The 23,408-nt window shown below is 56.2% G+C and overlaps 1 protein-coding gene across 2 annotated transcripts in view; it reads left to right on the top strand.

The window, feature by feature from the left end:
• Window positions 1-22,103, top strand: part of LOC128782071 (uncharacterized) — a 30,959-nt gene extending 8,856 nt beyond the window's left edge. For both annotated transcript variants that reach the window (XM_053932197.1, XM_053932198.1), the window contains 5 exons: window positions 6,482-6,624; window positions 9,645-9,726; window positions 14,997-15,127; window positions 20,316-20,376; window positions 21,557-22,103. In XM_053932197.1, the coding sequence (XP_053788172.1) occupies window positions 6,604-6,624; window positions 9,645-9,726; window positions 14,997-15,127; window positions 20,316-20,376; window positions 21,557-21,945 (684 nt within the window). In that variant the 5' untranslated portion in view covers window positions 6,482-6,603 and the 3' untranslated portion in view covers window positions 21,946-22,103. The remainder of the gene's footprint in view (window positions 1-6,481; window positions 6,625-9,644; window positions 9,727-14,996; window positions 15,128-20,315; window positions 20,377-21,556) is intronic.
• Window positions 22,104-23,408: the final 1,305 nt, after the last annotated feature.

Raw genomic sequence — 23,408 nt, 5'->3', positions numbered from 1 at the left:
TTAGGGATTTCATCCTTTTGCAGCTCCTCTGTCTCCCCTGGGAGGCGCAGGGTCCTGGAGGATTCCGGGCTGAGCTCCTGGAAGGGAGCAGAATCCAGCTGCTCCCAGCTCACCTTGGCTGTCCCCTGGCTGTTCCACCTGTGCCGTGAGCCCGGAATGCACAGGGAAAAGCAGGTTTTTTGCTGCCAAGGCCAGCTGTGTGTGTGCAGGGCAGGGCTGAGGGGACAGGGACATTTTGCCATCCCAAAGAGTCACATTGCCTGCTTTGCCTGAGTGCACAGCTCCAGGACAGGGTTTGGAGAAACCTGGGATAGTGCAGGGTCCCTGCCAATGGCAAGGGAAGGAAGAGATGAGCCTCAGCTTCCTCCCCACCCGAACCATTGCAGGGTTCTGTGCTGCAGCTCTGGGTGCTGAGGCAGGGTGGAATAAAAAGAGGAAAATGTCTCTTTCTTTTTTAAAAAAGCACATCAATAAAACTCTTCGGTTAAAAAAAGAACAGGAGGAAAACAAGCTGAGCTACAGAGACACAACAATCACCGTGGGCTGAGACCTTGGGAGGAGCTGGAGCCCAGAGTGGGGCTTTGCAGTGAGGTTTAAACCGCTCTCAAATGTCAGGCTGGGCTTTCTGATGCTCTTACAGTCCCACCATAAAGATGAAGTGATCTGAGGAGCCTTTGTGGCCCTGGAGCAGCTCCTGCTCTTGCTGTAGAGCCTGAGCTCCTCACTCAGGGGGTTTAGCTGCTGCTTGCCCTTTATGGCCCTCTGGTCATTGGGTTACATCAGCAGCACTTCCACGGAACTCTCCATGGATCATATGGGATCCACGGAGGCTTGGGTGGATTCTGGATTCTGTCAGCTGGAACTGGAGATCCATCCCTGGGCGGGGGCTTGCGTGTCAGGCAATCAATGAGCTCTGTTCTCCCAGGAAACTCCAGCCTTATCAGGGCACTGGGAGCTGCCCTGAACACAGCCAGGATGTTCCAGGAGCACGGGAAGTGCAGTTCCCAGCAAGCCCACCTTTACTAGGGACCTGCAGTGTGCAGCATTTGCACCTTGGCATGCAAACCGCTCCTGGGGCAGGAGGGTTTGGAGCTGGGCTGCTGGAGCTGTCCCTGCCCAGGGAAGGAGGGTTTGGAGCTGTCCCTGCCCAGGGAAGCAGGATTTGGAGCTGTCCCTGCCCAGGGAAGCAGGGTTTGGAGCTGTCCCTGCCCAGGGAAGCAGGATTTGGAGCTGGGCTGCTGGAGCTGTCCCTGCCCAGGGAAGGAGGGTTTGGAGCTGGGCTGCTGGAGCTGTCCCTGCCCAGGGCAGGAGGGTTTGGAGCTGTCCCTGCCCAGGATTTGGAGCTGGGCTGCTGGAGCTGTCCCTGCCCAAGGAAGGAGGGTTTGGAGCTGTCCCTGCCCAGGGTTTGGAGCTGGGCTGCTGGAGCTGTCCCTGCCCAGGGAAGGAGGGTTTGGAGCTGTCCCTGCCCAGGGTTTGGAGCTGGGCTGCTGGAGCTGTCCCTGCCCAGGGAAGGAGGGTTTGGAGCTGTCCCTGCCCAGGGAAGCAGGATTTGGAGCTGGGCTGCTGGAGCTGTCCCTGCCCAGGGAAGGAGGGTTTGGAGCTGTCCCTGCCCAGGGAAGCAGGATTTGGAGCTGGGCTGCTGGAGCTGTCCCTGCCCAGGGAAGGAGGGTTTGGAGCTGTCCCTGCCCAGGGAAGCAGGGTTTGGAGCTGGGCTGCTGGAGCTGTCCCTGCCCATGGCAGCTCCCTTGCAGGGCTCAGGAGCTGTCCGTGCCCTCCGCAGGGCCGGGGAGGCCGGAGCTCGGTGCCAAGGATGCTCCGCAGCAGGAGCTGAAGCACGGCTCGCTGTAATGTGTTATGACATAGATCAGCTGTTGTTTTCCAGTCTCAAAGGAAACCTTGTGGAATCTCATGCCTTTGACTGGATTAAATTAGCTGCAAATGTTGTCCTTTAAACGCAAACTCAAGGCCTTTTGCTGGAAAACAAGGATGGCGGAGCCGGCGAAATCTCTTTCAAGCCATTGTTTCTTTGGAGCTGTGGTTTACCTTTGGTTTCCTAACAAAGTAAATTAATAAATGAAGGGGTAGCAGAGTTGTTTCTATAGCAATCCCCATGGAAACATCAAAAATGCCACAAACACTCATCCTCAGCCTCCAGCTCCCAGGAGAGCACAGCTCAGGGTAAAACACAGCCATAGCTCCTGGAATGAGCCCAGTTCCTGGTGCCCTTTCCCTTCAGCAGCTTGGATAGCCATAGACCCCGAAAACTATCGTTTTCATAGCAAACCTAGTGACATTCCTCTGGAAGTGTCCCTGGGAGGAGCTGGAGCTGCTCATCCCTTTCCATGGGATGCCCTTCAGTCAGCCACAGCAGGGCCATGACCTGGCCACAGCTCAGAATAAAGAGGCACCAGCTGAGACACCCGTGGTGGGTTAAATCCGGGGTTTTCCCTAGAATGGGTCTTGCTTTAGAACTTTAGTGAGTTGGGGGAGGCGATCCCACACCTCTGATCCTGGCATTGCTGGCTGGCAGGGTGGGCAGGCCTGGCACAGGTGCCCAGAGCAGCTGGGGCTGTCCCTGGATCGATCCCTGGCAGTGCCCAAGGCCGGGCTGGACAGGGCTGGGAGCACCTGGGGCAGCAGAAGGGGTCCCTGCCATGGCAGGAGTGAGCCTCAAGGTCCCTTGCAGGGCTGCAGTGGCAGTGCTGAAGGAGCAGAGCACGCAGCAGGGGTGGGCTCTGGAGAACAGCCACATTCCAGGGCCCAGCATCCGGCCGGGATGGACTTGGCTCCCGGTCAGGGCTGACAATTAGGCCGTACAGTTAATATTTTTACAGCTGTTTTATTAATAACACATCCAGAGCATGCAGCCAGGATTTGTTGGAGACACCTCAGGAAAACGAATGATGTAAATAACAGATGGATGAGGAATAGTTTCACAAACAGGCACCGAGATATTCCCGTCTTGTTTAGGGAGAATCTAAATAGACAGATTGGAGATAAGCAGGCGAGTGAGGAGAGGAGGGCCTGGGACCGGGGATGGATAAACCCAGACCCTGGGGATGGTGGCATCCCTCGGGGTGTGCCTGTGGAGCAGCGCCTGAGCAGCCTTTCCTGCACGCCTCCAGCCCAGGCAGCCTGCCTGAACCCCGGCAGGGTCTCCATCCCGGCTCCCGGCCTGGAAAGGGTTAATCGGGATCCTTCCAACAGCCCTGCCACGGCTTTGCCTTTATAACTCTGAACTCCTCTGTTCCACGGGTTTGCTGCCCTGACTGTAGGGGGGATTTGGGGCAGGGAGTGGGGACCTGCCCAGGACAGGATGGATTTGGTGCATTTTGGGGGCAAACAGCTGCCAAATGTGTGCTCAGCACGGGCCGGGAGCCAGGCACTCACAGGGATTTGCAGTGGGATTTGAACCTGGGGGCTTTTCTGGCGCTGGACATCCAGCGTAGCTGTGTGCGACGGGAGCAGGGGGAAGGCTCCAGGGAGAGCCCCTTCCAGTGCCCCGGGGCGCTGCAGAGGGAACGGCTTCCCCGGCCCGAGGGCTGCAGGGCAGCAGCTCCCGGCTGGGAGGGGCGCGCACGTTTCCCCGAGAAGCCCCCTGGCTCCCTGGGAGTGTTGCAGGCAGCCCCATGGCGCTCCTGCCGGGATTCTCCCGGCTCGGAGGCGCGGCATTCCCACGCACACACCTCCAGCATCCCGAATCCACAGGTAGGTGCCGCTCCGCCGTGACCCGCGGGGAAGCGGCGCTCGGAATAGCAGCAAGGGGCTGGGAAAGCAGGGAGAGCGAAGCGAGGCAGGAGTTCCAAAAAGCAAACTGTGATAAATCGCAGCCTCACACGCCTCGGTTGGGAACACACCGTTCTCCCGGAGGAGATGACTGCCTATCAGTGCCTTTGGAAAGGCGCTTTCTCCAGGGCTCGCCGCGGAGCGCAGGAACACAAACACGAGGGCCTTTTGCAGCCCTGGCATCCAAACGGGGAGGTTCTGTCGGCAGGGATGGAAGTTCATCCCGGCGGGTTCGGGAGAGGGAGACACAGCCAGCAATTAGCGCCTGATTAGCGCCTCTGACATTTCCTGCACCCTGCCTACAGAGCTGCTCCCGTGACTCGCCGCATCTCAGCGCGGCTCCAGGTGGGATTTCAGGGCAAATCCCTCCGTGGCACAGCTGGAATCCCCATTCCTGGCGGGATTTAAGTGCCCTGTGCTCGCCGCAGCCGTGACCTGCGCGGTGTGAGGCTCGGTGGTGTTGGAGGCCTGTTCCAGCCTCAGCTCCTGCGACTCCGAAGGATTCTAGGAGTGATGGAATCACATTCCGTGATTCCAGCTGCAGGCATGGAAAGTTCCCGAGCTTCCGGCAGGCGCTCCTTTGGATCCCGGACAGTCAGGAGTTCCGATGGAGGCGCTGCAGGGAGACAGAGTGGGGGGCAGGAAGTCTGAGGAGCTCCGTTTGCCGAGCTCTACAGTACAGACGTGTTAACACATAAATTTAACAATTATTATTGTGTTGCCCTTTTCCAGGAAAGGGTAAAGGAGATTTGTAGGAGCACTTAACACATGTGAATCCCCACCTCTTTAAGGCAAAGCAACGCGCTAAATGGGGCCATAAATATCCCGAGTATTCTGTCCTTTTGGAAATCATACCTTTCCCCCCTCCTCTCACTGCAATTAAAGCCGGGCCTTATTCTAACACGGCTCTGGGGAAGCAGGCGTTTCAAAGCCTCCAAACAGGTGTTTGTCCAGGGAGACGGGAGCTCCGGGGCTGCAGTGGCAGCGGGAGTCAAAGGCACGGGGTGGTTTGGTGGGCCTGCAGCCCACCGTGCTGCTGCCTTCCCAAAAAAACGGGATCAGCTCCCCAGCAGCCACACTTTATCCTCGTGCGAGAGCTGAAATTCACCTGCGGCCCCTCTCCCTTCTTCCCAAGGCCTTGGGCAGCGAGGGTGGCAGCCCCAGGCCTCCAGGGTCACTGAGTCCAGCCTGGTCACCAGAGCAGAGTCTGGTCACTCCCTGGACAGCAGCACACCTCCCTGAGCAGCTCCTGCCAATCCCTGGGGTTTGCATCCCTGGGAATTGCTGTCCTCCACAGCTGCTGCTCCCTGAGGAGCCCAGCACCTTTCCAGGCTGCAGATCCTGAGATTCCCAGCACCTTTCCAGGCTGCAGATCCTGAGATTCCCAGCACCTTTCCAGGCTGCAGATCCTGAGATTCCCAGCACCTTTCCTGGTTGGAGATCCCGAGAACCCTAGCACCTTTCCAGGCTGCAGATCCTGAGGTTCCCAGCACCTTTCCTGGCTGGAGATCCTGAGGTTCCCAGCACCTTTCCAGGCTGCAGATCCTGAGGTTCCCAGCACCTTTCCAGGCTGGAGATCCCTGAGGAACCCAGAGCCCTTTGCCCTGCAGATCCTGAGACTCCCAGGGGTTTCCAGCCCCTTTGCCTCGTGTGTCACTGACGTGTTAGGGTCGGTGTACAAAGCCCCCGCTGTCCGTGACCCAGCCTGGCCAGTCCTAAATCCTCCGTGCCAGCTCCAAAGTGCCTGCCTGGCCTGCTCCTTTTAGGATTCCTGTCAGAGCTCAGCGGCGCTGCATCGCTGCCAATTGAACTCCACTTGTACCAGGACGACGAGGACGGAAAAATGAAAATCACATTTGGCACATTTAATCAGATAATTATTTTTAAGGAACGAGCAGGAATGTTAAATACATTTCCCCGTTTTTTTCCATCTGTTGAGGCTGACGTGCAAGACTGGGGCTCTACTAGCGAGGCACAGCTCCTGATGAATATTTCAGGATTAGCGGAGCGCCGAGGTGCAGGACATCTGGCTGCCACATGTGCCTCGCTGCTTACACCTGGAAAGGCAGGGTCAGCAGGAACCCGCCAGGAAGGGGTTATTGATGGATGGGCCAGGTGCTGCTCCAGCTCGGGAACGCTCCTGCCCAGGAAGCAGGGCTGCAGTCAGTCACCCCCGCAGCCACCGCGGTTTGTGTGCAGCCTGGGACCGCCTCTTGGTGCAGCACTGAGCTTCGGGGCATGCCGTAATATTTACCCGTGTGAGCTTCAAAGCCGTGCCTTGGATTCTGGGTGAAATGCCAGGGGTGTTTCCCCCGAGCAGACCCATAGCTCTGCCATGGAGCCCCTTTGCAGAGACTTTCTCCCAGGGATGCCAGGCAGGGTGGCACAATCCCGGGAAAGGTCACCGAGCAGGGCGTGGAGCCACCCGGCCAGGACAGACCCCAGGAGGGAAGCAGAATCCCTGGGAACAGGGGAAGCAGTTCTGACGGTCACCTTTTCAGGGATGTAGGGATGTGTGTTCTCCTGGACTCCACAGCTCCCTCTCCAGCTGGGAATGGCAGCACAGAGCTTTGCTATGGCTCTGGGTTGGTTGGTTTGTTTAGGGAAAGCATTCCTGGAAAATCAGTTCCCTTGTTCTTTGCTCCTTTCTCCCGTGTCCATGTGAATAGTTCACAAGAGCTTTTCTCCCTTCCAGAGGAGGATCCCTCATTCCCAGGAGACTCCCGAGACAGGAGGGCTGAGATGGCCACCTCGAGGGAAGCTGTGGGTTCCTGAGGATCTCTTCCACTGGACAGTGGAGCAGGCCTGGAATCCCTCATGGATTTCGGAAGCAGCAGGGTAAGCTGCTGAAAAAGCTGGTTTTCTCAAAGTTTTGAAGTTTGCTTTTCCCCCAGCCAGAGCAACGAGTCCAACCCCCTGGACGTGGAAGAGGGAACATCTCCTGTTGAATTTTGCCGTTGCTATAGCGATTGATTAAATAAAATAAACCCCCCCTCCACTTGTAAATTCCAAATCCTAATTGTACTGACAACAATCTAAATGTGGCTGGAACAGTGAGTCACACTCCAGATTCCGTGTCTCGAGCAGGGCTTCATTTCCATCTAACAAGGCAATTACTGTACCGCTGTTAATTCCGTATCGTTTGATTAACGGGAACGTGCTGGGGAGCTTTAGCACCTCTGCCGTTCGGCAGATCCCTGTCTGGGCCGGAGCCGCGCCCTGCCCGCCGCGGCGCTGCTCGCTAGCACGCGGTGCGCGGAGGTGGCCGTCCCAAAGCGGGGCTCTGGTGCCCTCCGCGGCTGCCCCAGCCGGGTGGCGGTGCCCGCGGGCAATTCCCGGTGGGAATCTGCAGCCCACACAGGCCACGGGCACGGAGCAGCAGGAGCCCCAGGCGGGCCCGTGGCACCGGGCCCCGCTCTCCTGCCGGGACAAACTCAGCTCTGTGGGGAACCGTGAGGAACAGACTGCCTTTAGAGCTGCAGAGAGGCCTCCGTGGCCTTGCTTTATTCATTGTCACCTCTAATCCCATAAAAGCTTCTGTTTCTCACTCCTGGAAGCTGCCAAGGAATTCGGGGCCACTTCCAGCAATTAGGTCAATACACAGAGTCCCCAGAATGAGCTGTCGGTGACTCAGCCCCAGCCTTGGCCGGGGCAGGGGGAACTTCTCCCACCTGGCTCTGCTCCTTCCTCCCGGAGACATCCCAGAGGATCCCAAGGAGCAGCTGCAGCCACCCAAACCCTGGCTCAGCCCCGAGCCTCTTCCCCAAAACCAATTTATTTGAAGCCAGGAGGAGATGGGGGGCGGGCAGGGTGGGAAATGAGGCCCTTCCCTCCCGAAAGCTCCGAGACAGGGATGATGGCACGGCAGACAGAAGGTTGGGATGGCCGAGGCAGCAGCGGGACGTGACCCTGGGTCCCGTGTCCCCCTTCCTTTTAGCTGTGACTGCCCAGTTACTCCTGGAGTCCATCTGCAGTCCTTCTGGATGGATATGTAGCTGCAGACAAATGGCATTTCCTTTCAATCCCTGTTCCAAGCCCGTGGACAAACACAGTGGAGCACCAAACCCCTTGGAGGGGTGGACTTTGGGATTTGCCAGTGGGAAAAGGGGAAAGCAGCTGGAGCTGGGAGTGCTCTGCAGCCCCGGTGCCACGTGCTGAAGCTGTTTGCCTATGAATATAGATTACATTTTTTCCATGGCAAATAAACAAATGCATAAAGATGCATTATTTCATAAGCATAAAAAACCCTGCTGCAACTATAGTGCTTTTCATTTGTTTTTATGATTACTTGTAATTAATTAGCATCAAAAGAAGATTATCAACATCGCTAAACCCCGAGATTGTACCGGCAAACGCAGCAATGATGGCGCTGCTTTATCTTTCTATTAAGGTGGGAAAAAAGGAAATTATCCCTTTTTTATTTCATTTTTTTAACTCTGCCGAGATTGAAGTGTCAGAACCCGGTGGCAGCACAGCCTCAAAATGCATCAAAATGCACAAAAAGAGAAATAATCTTCTCTAATTGCAAGCTGTGCTGAGACCAAGCACATAAATATTTAAGGCAGTTTAAATTGTTATTAAAGTTAGGTTTCCAAAAGCCTTTTTCCAATCCATGTTTACATTTTATCCAGCAATTTATGAGGTCGCTGCCCATGCACCTCATCAAAGCCTTGCCCCTTGCACTGAGAGCCATAAACCAGAGGCTTTTTGAGGGAGACTTTCACCAGGCTCCACTGCCTGGCCCCGAGCCCTTCCCCTTCCTGGGGTAAAGGGCAGCTCTGGCTGCGCTCTGGGCACCCAAATCCCACAAAAAGGGACCTTCCTCACCCTCAGCCACTTCTCCTGGCGTGCCTGCTGTCAGATCTCCACACAACCTGCGGGAGAAGGGATTTGAGGAGAGGAGCGGCTGCTTGCATCGCAGGGAACGTGTCAGAGCCCATCCTCATACCCAAAGCTCCCCGCCCGGAGGGGAGGGATAAAATAACCATGGGCACAAAGCACAGGCACGTCCCATTCCCTGCGGGAATCCAGCGGGTCGTGGAGCACCTGCAATCCCCAGGGTTTCAGGAGAAACCCCTTGGTCTTCCAGACACAGCAAATCCAGAACTCTGTCATCCCGGAGACTGCCGAGCCTCTTCCCAAACGCCCCTTTTCCTGGGAAATGCCAAATCCAAATGATGCCTTATTTTAACCCATGATTAATTAATGAAGGGCCGTGTTCGGCCCAAATTGATGGGCACGGGTCTGCTCCCATCCTCGTATGAAATATTAACGCAGCGCTCGGGCTCAGCACCGGTCTGCAGCCATTAGCTGTCATTTGCATATTCATGAGGGCTCATAAATGTTGAAGGAGCCAGAGAGGAGCCCGCGGCAGCAGGCGGGCGGAGCCAAGGCGTATTTACAGCCCGAAAAAGGGCTGCCTTTGTGGGGCAAACCGGCCAGAAACAGCCCCCAGGAACGGCAGGGTGCCAGGCTGCTCCGAGCCCGCTCCAGCCCCAGCTGCTCCGGGCTCCTGCCTTGGGGAATGAGTGGAAGCCTGGGAAACTGAGGCAGCCACTGTACTGACCTGATTACAGTCCCTCCTGGCAGGAGAAATGCTCATTATTTACCTCGGTCCTATCGATAATAAACTGCTAAGTGAATGTTATTAAATAACATTTTCCTGTCTGCTAAGTGTAGCTAAAGCAGGACAGCGATTCAATGGCAAGACAATAAAAGTTCCTTTTCTGCTTACTGGATGTTTTCCCCTCTGCAGAGCATAAATCACATTTCGTGTGAAGTGTGCATCCTTGCTCTGCCAGTTATTTGAATCTCTGGTACTTTATAATAAATGCTTTTTATTGATTTTTATTGTGCAGCGCCAGGAATTGAATAAACGGCGGGCGCGGGCAGCTGAGAGGAGCAGGCTGAAGGAGAAAATGGGATCAGCATCTTTCAGAGGTAAAGGCACACGGGGGGCTCGCCTTGCTCAGCAGCTCCGGGGGCACAAACCTCATGGGCTGGTGGCTCTTCTTAAAGTTGGGCTGGCTCTGGGGAAGGCAGAGAGGGGCTGGAGAGCCAGAGAGTCCAGGGTGAGCTGCCTTGAAGGGTCCTGGAAGCTCAAATGGGGAGCTTCCCCTCGGCAGAAAACAGCAAACAGAAGGGTCGAGCCGTGCTCTGCCTTCCCACAGGGGTGTTTGCTGCTGCAGGGGTTCGGGGTTATCTGCCCTGGGGAGCTGGGTCCATCTTTGCAAGTGAGGAGTGACCCTCACAGAGGTTTTGGGGCCCCTGGGCCCGGTGCTCTGCTCCCTGGCTCCGGCAGCCCCTGGGACAGCGGCGTTGCAGAGCCGGGCACTGCCCTGCGGTGGGAAACTCCTCCCCGCGCAGCAGGGCAGGCGCTGCCCGCACTCCTCCCATGTCCCCCTGCCCCTGGGGTGTCCTGTGAGACCTCCAGGGTTTCCCCAAGCCCCTCGGACTGAGGAGATTTTTCTTTGGCTGTTCTCTCTGGGACCTGCTCCACGAAGCAGCAAATAAAGTCCAGCCGGATGGAGCAGGCTGAGCTTGGGGCTGTGCTGTCAGATAACAGCCTGGATCGGGAACAGCGCTGGGCTCTCACACAGCTCAGCCACGATGGGATTTCTGCAGGATATGGGCTCACAGCCCTGGCACAGCAGAGCTTCACGCCCGAAAATCACCCGGCAAAGGCCACATTGTTTCCCTGCTGCGTTCGTTGGGAATGCGTTCCTACTCCAGGTAATGCGGAGCTCATTACACAATTACCTCAAGTGCTTCACAATGCATTAATTGCTGCTTGATTTAAACATTCCCCATCCAGGAGCCCACCTCTGTCATTGTGACAAATTGCAAGTCGGTGATCGGGTTCCTCAAGGAGGGAATGGAGAAGCTGCAGGTTCCTTGGTGGAGGGAAGAAACCCTTAGTGAAACCCCTGGCATCAGCTGTGGGATGCAGTGCCCGGATCCCGGGGGCAGCACGGGGCACAACTGATCCTTTTGGCACAGGCTGCTTTGTGCCACACACTGAGCCTGGCCCAGGACCTGGGGCACAGCCACTAAGCTGTCACGTGTGAAACCCAACTGGATTCAAAAGAGAATCCCCGGGGACAAATTCCCCATCAAACAGCAGCGAGGGCGAGCTGCACACCTGCAGCCCTTCTCTTCCGTGGTCCCCGCCGCGTCCCCGTGCCGCAGCCCGGCAGCTCCGGACGGAGCCGTGGCCACGTCGAGGTCACGGCCAATTTTCCATTCGGAGGGGAGAGGATTTTGCCCGAGGTGCCTGCAGATGTTCCGAGATGCCCCAAGGCCCTGCGGATCACCAGGAGGGGCTCCGCGCACTTCCTGCAGCGCTTCCTTCTGCCTCGCTGCCCGTCGGAGCATCCCAAGGAATCCTGCCTGGCTGGCCGAGCCTCGGCAGCGCCTGGAGCCTCCCTCTCCACCTGCTGCCATCCTCCCTCCCTCCCTCCCTGCCACAGGCCCTCGCTCTGGCAGGCCTGCAGCTTGCTTCCCAGCTCCCCGAGAGAATTCCAGCCGGGGTTGTGAGCTGCCAGCCCGGGTCATGGAGATTTTCCCAGAGATTTTCTTGCAATAGGGAATTGCAGGCAGAAGAAGGTTCCAGGGGTGCTCCTGGCGGGGCACCATCACGAGAGCTCCCCTCCAGGGAGAAAGCTGCTTGGAACAGCACTCCTCTCCCTGAGATGGGAACCAAGAGGTTTAAAAATAATTCCCAGGACTGGCGTTGCAGGCACACGCTGATGAAACGGCTCCGATGTGCCGGGGCCTTAAATTACCGGAGTTTGACGAGCCTGGTGCACACGCACGGAAACTGTCACCGGGAATTCTCCCCATCCAGACTTTATATAATAGGGGAGGTATTAATCAGGAGTGGAGGTCTGCAAATATTTGCCTGTTTCCATAGCGATGGGGAGCCCACACACACAATAAATACCTTTTCCCACATGCGTTATCATCGCTGCCTAATCATATAATCACCAAGCCATGGCTCAGGCGGGGCTGGGAGGAGAATAAACACCATTAATTAACAGATTTATAAACTAGAGGAGGAGGAGGAGGTGGCAAACGAGGAACGGAGCGGAAAATGCGCTTTGGAGCAGGCTTGGGCCTTTCTCATTTCTCCAGGAAACTTCGCAAACTCCTAATTAGCTCACCAAATCCTCTCTGTCTTCTTCCAAAATAAAACTTCTGACAACTGTTCAAACCACGCCGCGCTCTCACCCACCAAGCACACATTTCAGTACAAATAGAAAGCCATGGCGGGGAAGTGTCAGAGGCATTGCTTCGAAGGAGGAAAAGTGAGACTTTTGGCATCGCTCGCGAAATCCGACGGGCTGTCTCCGGAGCGGGCTGCGGATTGTCTGGAGCTGCGGGAGCGCCGCTCGGCCAGCCAGTGGATTCGGAATCCTTGCAGGCAGCAGCTCCACTGGCCTCAGCTCATCCCTCCTGGCGCTTCCAAACACCTTGTCCCAGGGCGCCAGGTCCGGCTCCATGCTGCCAGCGGAGCACCCAGGCCCAAAGGGATCTCTGGGATTAGCTCGGGCGTTGTTCATTCCTCACTCCATTCTGAATCCAAATGGGATTTTGTAAGTGAAGCAGCAAAGTTTGAAGAGTCGCTTCGGTTTCCAAGGGCCAGCAGGCCCCCGAGGATTGAGGCCTGATTTCCAGGGATGAAAGTACCTCTGGCTGCTCCTGCTGCCAGGGCTGAAGAGGAGCCATCCCCAGGGATCGCCCAGTGGGTCATGGAATAAACCATTCCATGGTTTGTGCTGGGCTGGGAAGGGGCCCAAAGTGCCCTTCCAGTGTCCCAGGGGGCTCCGAGCCCCATCCAGCCTGGCCTGGGACTCCCAGGGTGGGAATGCACAGGCTGTCTGCGGAGCTCCCTGCCTGACAGGGTTTGTAATCCCCACTGGGCTTTGTTATTCCCGCGGAGAATTCCGAGATTCCGGGGCGCCCCGGAGTCCGGCCGTGCCCAGGGCAGGCTGCCATGGCCCTGTCCAGGACTCCCCAGGCGAGGGGCAGGGGCAGATTTCGGGGTGGATCCGGGTGTCCCCGCCCTTCAGAGGCACACGGAGCGTCCCGAGGCAGCGCTCCCGGGCACGGCCGGTCCCTGCTGCCTTGTGGAACCGCAGCCACGCCCCGTCCCCGCTGACATCTGAGTAATGTGCATTTCGCCGGCATGACAAGCTCATTATGGAGCATAATTGCGACGCAATCTCCTGGTAAACACTGGGTTAAACCCCCTGGAAGATGCTTGTTCCTCTCGTTATTAATTAGCACGTGTCCACTCCGCCAGATCCAGAGCCCAAACTTCATTTGTTATGTTCAGCCAAATGCATGAGTAGCTTTGGAGTAATTATTTTCCAACATCATCTAATACCTCTCTGCACATCAATTAAAAATCCTCTTAACAAGGAACTGCATTTTGTTTGAGATCAAATGCCTCGTCCAAAGCTGTATCAATCATGTAGAGCTAATTAGTGGGTCTGCTTTATATCATTTGTTTTACTTTATTATTCTATTATACACTTCCTAATGAAACCAATTGAACAATTTTGAAATCTTTGTTCAATTAATTGAAGGCTTAAAGGCCAGCTCCCTCTTTTTTTTGGCTTTAAAAAGCACGGATGCAAAGGGAAATAAGATTCCCTGTCTGTTTTATATCTATTTCTTCTCTGGGGTAAATGCCCCACAGCTGTTTTTAAGGTTTTAGCACTATTTTTATGTCACCTCGTGGCTCAGCAGCCCCTCGAGGCCTTTGCTCACAGGCAGGTGATGGCAGAGGGCTGGAACAGCAGGAGAAGGATCTGTGGGAGCTGATCCCGGGCCCTGAGCTGCCACATCCTCAGTTACTGCCACTGGACACCGGCGTTTCCCAAGGCAGTTGCAAAAAGGAGCTTTGGAGAGGACGCTCTGAGTAAATCCTTGCAGTGGGAGAAGCAGCTTTGAGCTCCTTTGAGGAGGGGATCCAGTGCTCCAGGAGGCTGCGGAGGCCCAGGCAGGATTAGAGCCACAGGGAATAGCGCAGCACCCCGAAAATAAAACTGCAGCTAGAGGGAGGCAGAGCTGGGACAAGGCACCGGCTGAAGGATGGGATAAGGTGGAGAAAAAAGTGCCTGCATCCAAGAAGGCCGATGGCACCTGGGCTGTGTCACCCCCTGTGGCAGCAGGAGCAGGGCAGTGCCAGTCTCCAATCCTGGGCACGCTTCTGGGCTCCTCGTGACAGGGAAGACATGGAGAGGCTGGAACGGGGCTGGGAAGGGGCTGGAGAACTCCTGAGGGAGCTGGGAAGGGACTCAGCCTGGACAAAAAGAGGATCCAGAGGGGTCTTTTCCCTCTCTGGAATTCCCTGCCAGGAGGGGACAGCCGGGGGGGTCGGGCTCTGCTCCAGGGAACAGGGACAGGAGGAGAGGGAATGGCCTCAGGCTGGGCCAGGGCAGGCTCAGGGTGGGATCAGCAGGAATTTCCCCATGGAAAGGCTGCTCAGGCACTGGAACTGCCCGGGGAGGTTTGGAGCCCCCGTGGTCTGAAGTGCCCAGCTCCCCAGCGTTGCTGGGACACGTCAGCGTGGCAAAGCACAGCTCCATCGGTGCCCCACCGGAGCCGCTCCTGATGGGAGAGGAGCAGGAATTTTGTGCAGCCAGGCTGCCTGAGCAGCCCCTCTGCAGCCACCGTGAACGCTTCTCAGCTAAATCAAACTGACAAATCAGCAGATGCTGAGGGGCTTGCAGCAAATGGACTGTGTTTCCTTTTTCATATGGAGAAGGAGGGTAAAAATAAGAATGACTTTCACATGCCGTCAGAATGCTTGGGAGAAATCAAGGGATATTACAGAAGCATTGGAGCAGAGGGAATTGAGATTTAGACCTCTCGAAATCTGGGGTTCGAGCTGAGTTCCTACTTGTCAGCAATGTAAAAAAACTACTCCTCGGTCGGTTACCAGCCGTGTTTAAAGGCCCAGGTCTGTCCGAAGGGACGGCAGGAGCCACCTGTGTGTCGCCCGTGGATGCACAGGGGTCAGCCGTGGCTCGCCACCCCCACCCCGCGGGTGCTGCCGTCCCAGAACCAGAACGGCGGCACGCACCTCGGAGCCTTTGCCGGGGGCGGCAGCGCCTCCCAGCCGAGCAGAGAAGCGCTGGGAGCAGCGCTGGTGCCCCGCGAGCAATCGGAGCACTTAGGCTGCATGTTTGTTGTGCACACAGGTCCCCCTCGGCTCCAGCTGCTCCAGATGTGCTGGAAGCGCAGCCGAGCGCGTCCCGAGGCAGCGCCGCTGGACGCAGCCCCCGGACACGGGTGGTCCCGGCCCGGCAGAGCCTTTGATGTCCACGCCCAGGTAGGAAGGGCTTGGTTCGGGACATCTGGGAGCCATTAGGGCTCCTCACTCACACGCGGCCTGGTTTCCGTCCCTCCCCGTCGGGAGGGAGGCGGGGGAAGCATCCTTTTCGGATTATGCCGGCTTCCTGTTTGGAGAGCTGTGGCCAGAAAGAGCAGCTCCAGTTCACATCCAGCTAGGAAACAAAAGCAGCCACGCACTCACAGCCCAGGGCCCCTCGGTGTCAGAGGAGAACCGAGCTCCCCTGGCTTTGGGGCCTCAGTCACTTCCGAGCTTAAGAGGCGTCCCAGGAAAAAATCCCGATGGCTGGGGGCGTGCAGGCGCTGAATGGAGAACGGGGAGTGCACGCAGGCAATTCAAAAAGGAGTGGAAAAGTCACTGCAGCGCTCCCAGCGACCTGGGCTGGAGCTCACCTCTGTCCTGAGGGCATCACTCAGCCCTCACGACACTGAGGCCCCGTTTCCAGTCTTAAAGCAGGGCTTAAGTAGGCGGTAAGCTCGTGCTGCCAGCGCGGGGATGCTTGCGGCTCCAGCGAGCGCTGAACTCTCGCTCGGCCCGGCGGAGCCCGGCTGGCAGCGAGCCCTGAGCGGGTTTGGCAGAGGTGCCTGGCTCCAGCCGGGATCCAGCAGGGATCCCGCGGTGAGTCCCGCGCAGTCGGGGCGCTCCCGTAGCACATCCCGGGCAGGAAGGGCCGGTCGGCTGCAGGATGCGGCCTCCGGCTCCTCGTGTTTCCCCTCTGCCCCGCGAATTTAGAATATCGGGAAGAAAGCGCAGCCCCCTCCTCACAGGGGTTTTTAGGGACAGCAGCCTGTGCTGTCCTGACAAGTAATCCGGACAAAGGTAGGCAGGGGTCCCCTCCCAGGCCTGGTCCACGCAGCCTGGGATCCTCTCCTTCCCCTCAGCCAGCACAGACATCTGGAAATTAATTTGGAGCAAAGTGTAAAGGGAGAATATTTTTGTGATCTAATCCTGTAGGTCCCATTATTTAATTTATTTATACAAAGCAGGGAACGCGGAGACAGATGCGGGAGAGAGCTCGAGAGGCAGCGAGGACATTGTTCAGCTCTGCTCCTCTGAAGAGCCAATTATTCCCTTCAAGTCCTTTAGTTTCAGGGGCTGCTGCAGTAGTTGCAGGGATAAAAGTGGGAGCCTTTCATCTGGAGCATTCAAGTGCCAGTCCTCCAGGCAGACCAAAGCCACATGGAGAGGGTTGGCTTCTTTTCCTCCTTAATGCATTATTCTGGAATGGGATTATTAAACATTACTGAATGGAGAATTTAAATTTGCAGCATTGACAGCTGATTAATTTTTTTTTTTAAACAAGAAAAAAAAAATCACTCATCATCAAAAATAGAAATTAAACCTTTTAAGGGAACCTCCAAGGAAAAACACAATGGTTGCTGTTTTCCCTGACTCTAGGGCTCCTTTCTGTAATCCTGCATTAAGGGGGAATTTCCTTTTAGCTACCAAATAAAATGCAGATTTCAGTCCATGAAATCAGGAAATTGGAGGTGTGTGTTCCATGAATCCCCCACAGCAGGTGCCAAGGAGCTCCTGCACATCTGGAATTCCCCATCTCCTTGGCAGTGTCCAGCACTGACCTGGAAGAGGGCCCCAGTCTCTGACACATCCATACCCATCCATATCCATCCAAATCCATCCATACCCATCCATGTCCATCCATACCCATCCATACCCATCCATACCCATCCCTGTCCATCCATACCCATCCATGTCCATCCATACCCATCCACGCCCATCCATGTCCATCCATACCCATCCATGTCCATCCATACCCATCCACGCCCATCCCTGTCCATCCATACCCATCCATGTCCATCCATACCCATCCATACCCATCCATGTCCATCCATGTCCATCCATACCCATCCATGTCCATCCATGTCCATCCATACCCATCCATGTCCATCCATGTCCATCCATGTCCATCCATACCCATCCACACCCATCCATGTCCATCCATACCCATCCACACCCATCCATGTCCATCCATACCCATCCATGTCCATCCATACCCATCCATACCCGTCCATGTCCATCCATGTCCATCCATACCCATCCATGTCCATCCATGTCCATCCATACCCATCCATGTCCATCCATGTCCATCCATACCCATCCATGTCCATCCATGTCCATCCATGTCCATCCATACCCATCCACACCCATCCATGTCCATCCATACCCATCCACACCCATCCATGTCCATCCATACCCATCCATGTCCATCCATACCCATCCATACCCGTCCATGTCCATCCATGTCCATCCATACCCATCCATGTCCATCCATACCCATCCATGTCCATCCATGTCCATCCATACCCATCCATGTCCATCCATACCCATCCATGTCCATCCATACCCATCCATGTCCATCCATGTCCATCCATACCCATCCCTGTCCATCCATACCCATCCATGTCCATCCATACCCATCCACGCCCATCCCTGTCCATCCATACCCATCCATGTCCATCCATACCCATCCATACCCATCCATGTCCATCCATGTCCATCCATACCCATCCATGTCCATCCATGTCCATCCATACCCATCCATGTCCATCCATGTCCATCCATGTCCATCCATACCCATCCCTGTCCATCCATACCCATCCCTGTCCATCCATACCCGTCCATGTCCCCTTCCCGGGCACCTGGGCTCTGTTACTGTTATCCTTGTCATTATCACCATTGCCCTGGGGCCGCAGTGCAGCCGCTGGTAATGAGGCAGAGGAGGGTTTAACCGCTTCATGGACTGCGGATGGATTTAGGTCACCGAGCCACAGGACCCCGAATGGTTTCAGCTGCAAGGGGTTTTAAGGATTGCCTCATTCCTCCCCCACACATGGAGGGACGCCTTTCCCCAGCCCAGGTTGCTCCAGAAGCCCCCGAGTGCTCACAGCCACCACACAGGGAAATGCAGCATCCTATAAAAAATACAGAGCTCTGGAAGAAAGGGGATCCTGCAGCACCTTGCAGCTCTTCGCGTGGACTTGGGAATCAGAGGGATTAGGGGGTTTAGCTGTAAACCCAGCTCAGGCTGCTCCGCAGCACTTCAAACTCCTAATTTCCCAAAATCTCCATATTACCCGGTCAAGATCTTTGAGCAACCAACAGATTTCCCCAGACTGTTAATCCCACATTTCATCCTTTCCTGGGTTTTTTTTAGAGGCTGAGAAATGTAATCCTAATTTAATCCTGACTGGAAGCTGGTGAGGGAGGCGCAGGGGCAGGGCTGCACTGGGAAGGTCTCCATGTGGTGCTGGCACAGCCATGGGGCTCAGGAGGAAAGGGTTTCCCAGAAATTCCCTTTGTGTTCCCGAGGTCATGGCAGTGACCCCACAGCCTTGCTGGGCACGTGGGGCAGAAAGGGAATTTCAGGGACACTGGTGGATTTTCACCCCAGGGCATGGGTCCTGGTGGAAGCTGGAAGGTGAGTGGGAAACTTGGATATCTCCACCAAGAACAGCCTCGGAGACAACCCCAGGTCATTTAGTCACCCATCTGCCTTGGTGCCAAAGTAAATATCCTCAGCTCCCTCCCTCCCTCCCTCTGAGCCCTCCCAGCTCCTGCCCCACTGGCTGTCCGTGTTTCCCTGGGAGGAGGGAGCCCCATTCCCACCTCCTGCCCAGCTGCCGGGATAATTCACTGCTGCTGCGCCAAGCATTTTTCATCTTTAGTTCTCTGTTTGAAGGGAAAAAAGCAGCTTTCCCTCCCCGTGCTTCTTTACGCTGCACCTTAGGAATGTTCGACTCAGTTAAGCTCAGGTTTAGGTGGTGCCATAGGGCTCGGGTTCTGCGTTTGGGGGGTAAATAGGAACACAAGTAGGAAATCTGCCATCCCAAAAAGCAGGTGGAGAGAGGAAGCCGGAGGTCTCGGCCTCCAACCCACTTACTGGAGCCGGGATTTAGGGGACTTTGCGGGATTAGTGGGATGGATCACCTCGCTTCCCCCGAAGATTCGCCGGCGCTGTGATTTGTGCCCGCTAAGCCGCTATAATGATGAACAATCCTTTTTATTAACGGGCCTAAAAATAGCAGCTGCAGCCAGCCCTTACATAAAGCAGCAGCGCCATGTGCCAGCCCCTGCCCCAGTCCCCCGAGAGCCGCTCCACCGCACAGCTTCGGGGAAGGAGAGAGGGCAGCGTGGGGGTCAGCCGCCCTCAGCTTCCCCTGGGGGCTTTCCCAGCAGGTAACGGGGCATTCCGGGGCTGTGGGACTGCACACAAACAGTCCTGCAGGACACCCACAGCAGCACGACCCCACTCCCATATGGGGACTGCAGCCCAGTTTCACCCTCAGCTGCCCCTCTCAGTGTGACAATGACCACTCACACACAGCAGCGGCTGCTTCCTCTTTTTCCCGTGAGTTTTAGGGGGACACGAGACAGCCTGGGATCCCCACTGGTCTGTAGGCAGCTCTGATTCCTTGGAATCCATCTCAGGGATGCCTCAGAGAGCACCTGAGCACCTCTTGGAAGCGGCGTGTCCCCTTTGCACCTGGCCTGTGGCACTCCAGCTGTGCCTTCGGGAATCAGCCCTCAGCAGCTCTGAAATAAAACAGGGGGATGAACCAAAAGAGGGAATTCTGTCACTCCTAAGAGAAACCTGGCAGAGATTAACAGTGGGGAGAACTCCCAGCTCCGGGGGAATCCTTCCCCAGTGGGCTCTGAGTGCCTGAGGAAGCTCAAAATGCTGAAAGCCCCCAGTACCCAAGCCCTTGACAGCTTTTCCCCGAGTCTCTGCTGCTCTCCGTAACTTCCAAGACCGAATTAGCAGCGCAATCATGAGAAAAGGAATCGGAGCCTTCTCCAAGCTGTCAAGTGCATTTTGCTGGATGATTAATTGGCAGAGCTCCGGCCAAGCCCTGGGTCCTGCTAAAGGCCATGCCCTTGACTTGCACCTGCCACTGATTGCAGAAAATGGATGTCTTCACTTCTCCCTTTTTTTTTTTCCTCCCAGTTTTTTTTTTTTTTTTTGGTGCAGCTGTTAAGCTGCTTTAAGGAAATCTTATTTATCTCGACCAGAAACTTGAACTTCTTCTCTAATCTCAGGAGGCTGAAATGAATGTAATTCTCTGCCTCAGCCTGACTTATGGAAGCAGTATTTTAGGTTCTTTAGGAAAGCTGTGATAATTGGACATGATTTCTGTTCCTTGTCCAGGAGCTGGGATGTTCCTGTGCTTTCTGGCCTCCACGAGGTGCTGGAGCGGGATCTGCGAAGGGTGAGTGCAGCAGAACGGGGCAAACCCCAAAACAAATTGTGATTTTGCCTGTTGGATCCAGCAGAGGAGTGAAGGAAAAGTTTTTACCCTTGGTGTCGAATTCTGTGGCAGAGACCAAGGCAAAAGGGGCAAATCCAGTGGCAGGTAATTCCAGGTTATTTGGTGTTACAGGGGTTCACTAATGGGGACAATCCTGGGGCAGTGGCACCGCGGAAAAGCCCTCAGAGCTCCTCAGGGAGTGATTCCCAAAGAATCCTGGCAGGAATGGTCTGGAACAGCACCTCTGAGCTGGTGCCACTGCAAGTGCCCCCGGGCTGGAGGTGACATAAGCCAGGGGTGACTGCTGTGATGCCGCGAGGAGGAGGAGGGAAGGGTCACTGCACTCCCAGGAAAAGTCCCGCAGCATTCCTCTGCTCCACATTCCTGGTTCCCCCGAACCCTCGGGAGCCTCAGAAGCTGGGCCTCTAAGAGCTGAGCCTAACGTGGCACGGCTCGCAGTGCATCGGGAGGGCTGGGAGCACTCGTGCTCTGTAAATAACTCCTGGTGGAGCCCATCTGCAGCTCCCGCGCTCCCAGGCGCCGCAGGCTCGGCGCGGGCACTCCCGCAAGTGCGGGCTGCTCGTCAGCGCCGAGCCGAGGGGAAGGACAGCGCTGCCTGCCGGGGGGAAATGCAGCGCTGTTGCTGGCTCTGCTGGGGACAAACACTGCAGAAACAAGGCAGGATCCTCTGGGCACCCCTCCCTTCCCTTCCCTTCCCTTCCCCAGGCTGGGCATTCCCAGCTCTGTCCGGGTGACGCCGCTCCTGGAGGTGTCTCAAACCCTCTCCACGCCTCTGCAAGTGGCTCGGGGCTCCTTTGGGAGAGAAGCCTCTGGAGATCCGTGGCAGGGTCTGTTCGTGCTCCGAGGTGAGCTCCTGGGAGTAAGGAGAGAACAGATACCAGCCATGGTCCCACTGATCCTTTAAAAGCCAATCTCCGCACGCCCTAAACCAGGAAAGCAACATCTGCTCCACTCGATCCAGGTGTTTTATGTCCCTGTCATTAATTGGAGGGGACATTATGTCATCATACATCAACAGGGAAAGTTGGTTAAAGTGCCACTTATCTCCGGGGCTGTCATTAATCAGCTCCCTTTCAGCGGGAGCTGTGACACCTTGGAATGTTTTCCTTCTCCTTCCCAGGTGCTTTGGAATTAACAGCGTGGAAATCTCTCACACACACACACACACACGCAGTGGTCACCGGGGGCTCTGGGCTGGGGACGCTTCCACCGCAGCAGCTTGTGCAGCCCGGCCTGGAACGCTGCCAGGGATGGCTGTGCCAGCCTGGCAGAGGCTGTGCCAGCCTGGCACGCGGGGAATGCCCTTCCCCTGGGACACCGCAGCAGCCCTGGCCTGTCCCATCCCCTCCCTCCGGCCCTGCCAGCCCCGGGAAGGGAAGCACACGTGGGAAACAGCCTGAACTGATGGAGAATTGCGAGGCAAACAAATTGAGTGTGACAGAAAAAAAAAAGCCAAGTCTTGACTGGATTTGCTTCCCGGGAATGACACGAAGTCAAGTATCTTATTAAGTTCAAGAGAATTACATTTTCCATGCTCCAGCGAGAGACACGGGCCCTTTGGAAAATCATAATGAACGGCTTTCTGCCGCCCTCATTTACATACCTTTGATAAATGGCTGTAACCAGATTAGGGAGATAAAATAACCAGTCTATTAATTACAATGATTATTATTTAATAGAAAATGGGATTCCGGGCGCTGCGGCTGGGAAGAGGGAGGCTTAGCAATGCATTATATGGATGTGGTGGTTTATCTTTAGGAGTAAGATAAGTGTCCGGCTCTTCTGCAATCCAAAGAATATGTTCATTACCTGGGCAAGATTTATAAGTATAATTGAGTGTAATATTTGAAAACTCTTTGCCTTACTTGGTGGACAAGGCACGGCTGCTGCTTTAATTAAGCTGGGTAAATGCCTTCATGAAGTTATCAAACAGGGACCCATTTGCAGGGAAATTGCTGCGTTAGTTGCAAAGTTTGGGAGCTGCAACAACCGCAGTCCTGCCCGAGCTGAAGTGAGGTGCTGTTATCTACAGCCCCGTGTGTGTTCTAGGGCTGTCTCGTGGAAATTGAAACTGTGAGGCCAGAGGGGCCCAGGGAGCGCCGAGGCCAAGCCTCAGGTGGTTCTGGGCTCCTCAGGACGGGGCAGACCTGGAGGTGTCCAGGGCAGGGAACACAGCTGGGCAGGGGCTGGAGCCCCGGGAGCAGCTGAGGGAGCTGGGCAGGGGCTCAGCCCAGAGAAAAGGAGGCTCAGGGGGGAACTCCTGGCCCTGGAGGTGTCCAGGGCAGGGAACACAGCTGGGCAGGGGCTGGAGCCTCAGGAGTGGCTGAGGGAGCTGGGCAGGGGCTCAGCCTGGAGAAAAGGAGGCTCGGGAGGGACTTCCTGGCCCTGGAGGTGTCCAGGGCAGGCCTGGACGTGGCGCTGGGTTAGGACAACTTTTCCCAGAGGAGATTTGTCTGGAGCAGGGCAGGAGCAGGGCCCGTTGCAGGGGCAGGGCCAGGAGGGGCCGGGCCCGGTGTCCCGTGTCCCGTGTCCCGCCCTAGCTGCCAGTGGGAAAGGGAATGAAAGATAAATGGCACCATCTGCGCCCGCACATGCCACGGCGGCAGGGGAGGCGAAATGCTAAGTAGAGCACGAGACGTGTCTGGCAGAGTCACCTATGCATAAAATGAGCCTCCCCGCAGTGCCCGGCAGCCGCGGCCATCCCCGGGCCGCCCCCCGGGATCCGCCGGCACCGCGCCGGCAGCCACGCCCGGCCGGGGCCGTGTCCCTGTCCCATTCCACTGTCCCACAGCCGCGCCCGGCCTGGGCCGTGTCCCTGTCCCATTCCACTGTCCCACAGCCGCGCCCGGCCTGGGCCGTGTCCCTGTCCCATTCCACTGTCCCACAGCCGCGCCCGGCCTGGGCCGTGTCCCTGTCCCATTCCACTGTCCCGCAGCCACTCCCAGCCTGGGCCGTGTCCCTGTCCCGTTCCA

Source organism: Vidua chalybeata, chromosome Z (assembly GCF_026979565.1).
Source record: "Vidua chalybeata isolate OUT-0048 chromosome Z, bVidCha1 merged haplotype, whole genome shotgun sequence".
Taxonomy (NCBI): Eukaryota; Metazoa; Chordata; class Aves; order Passeriformes; family Viduidae; genus Vidua; species Vidua chalybeata.
This window is presented reverse-complemented; position numbering and strand designations above follow the sequence as displayed.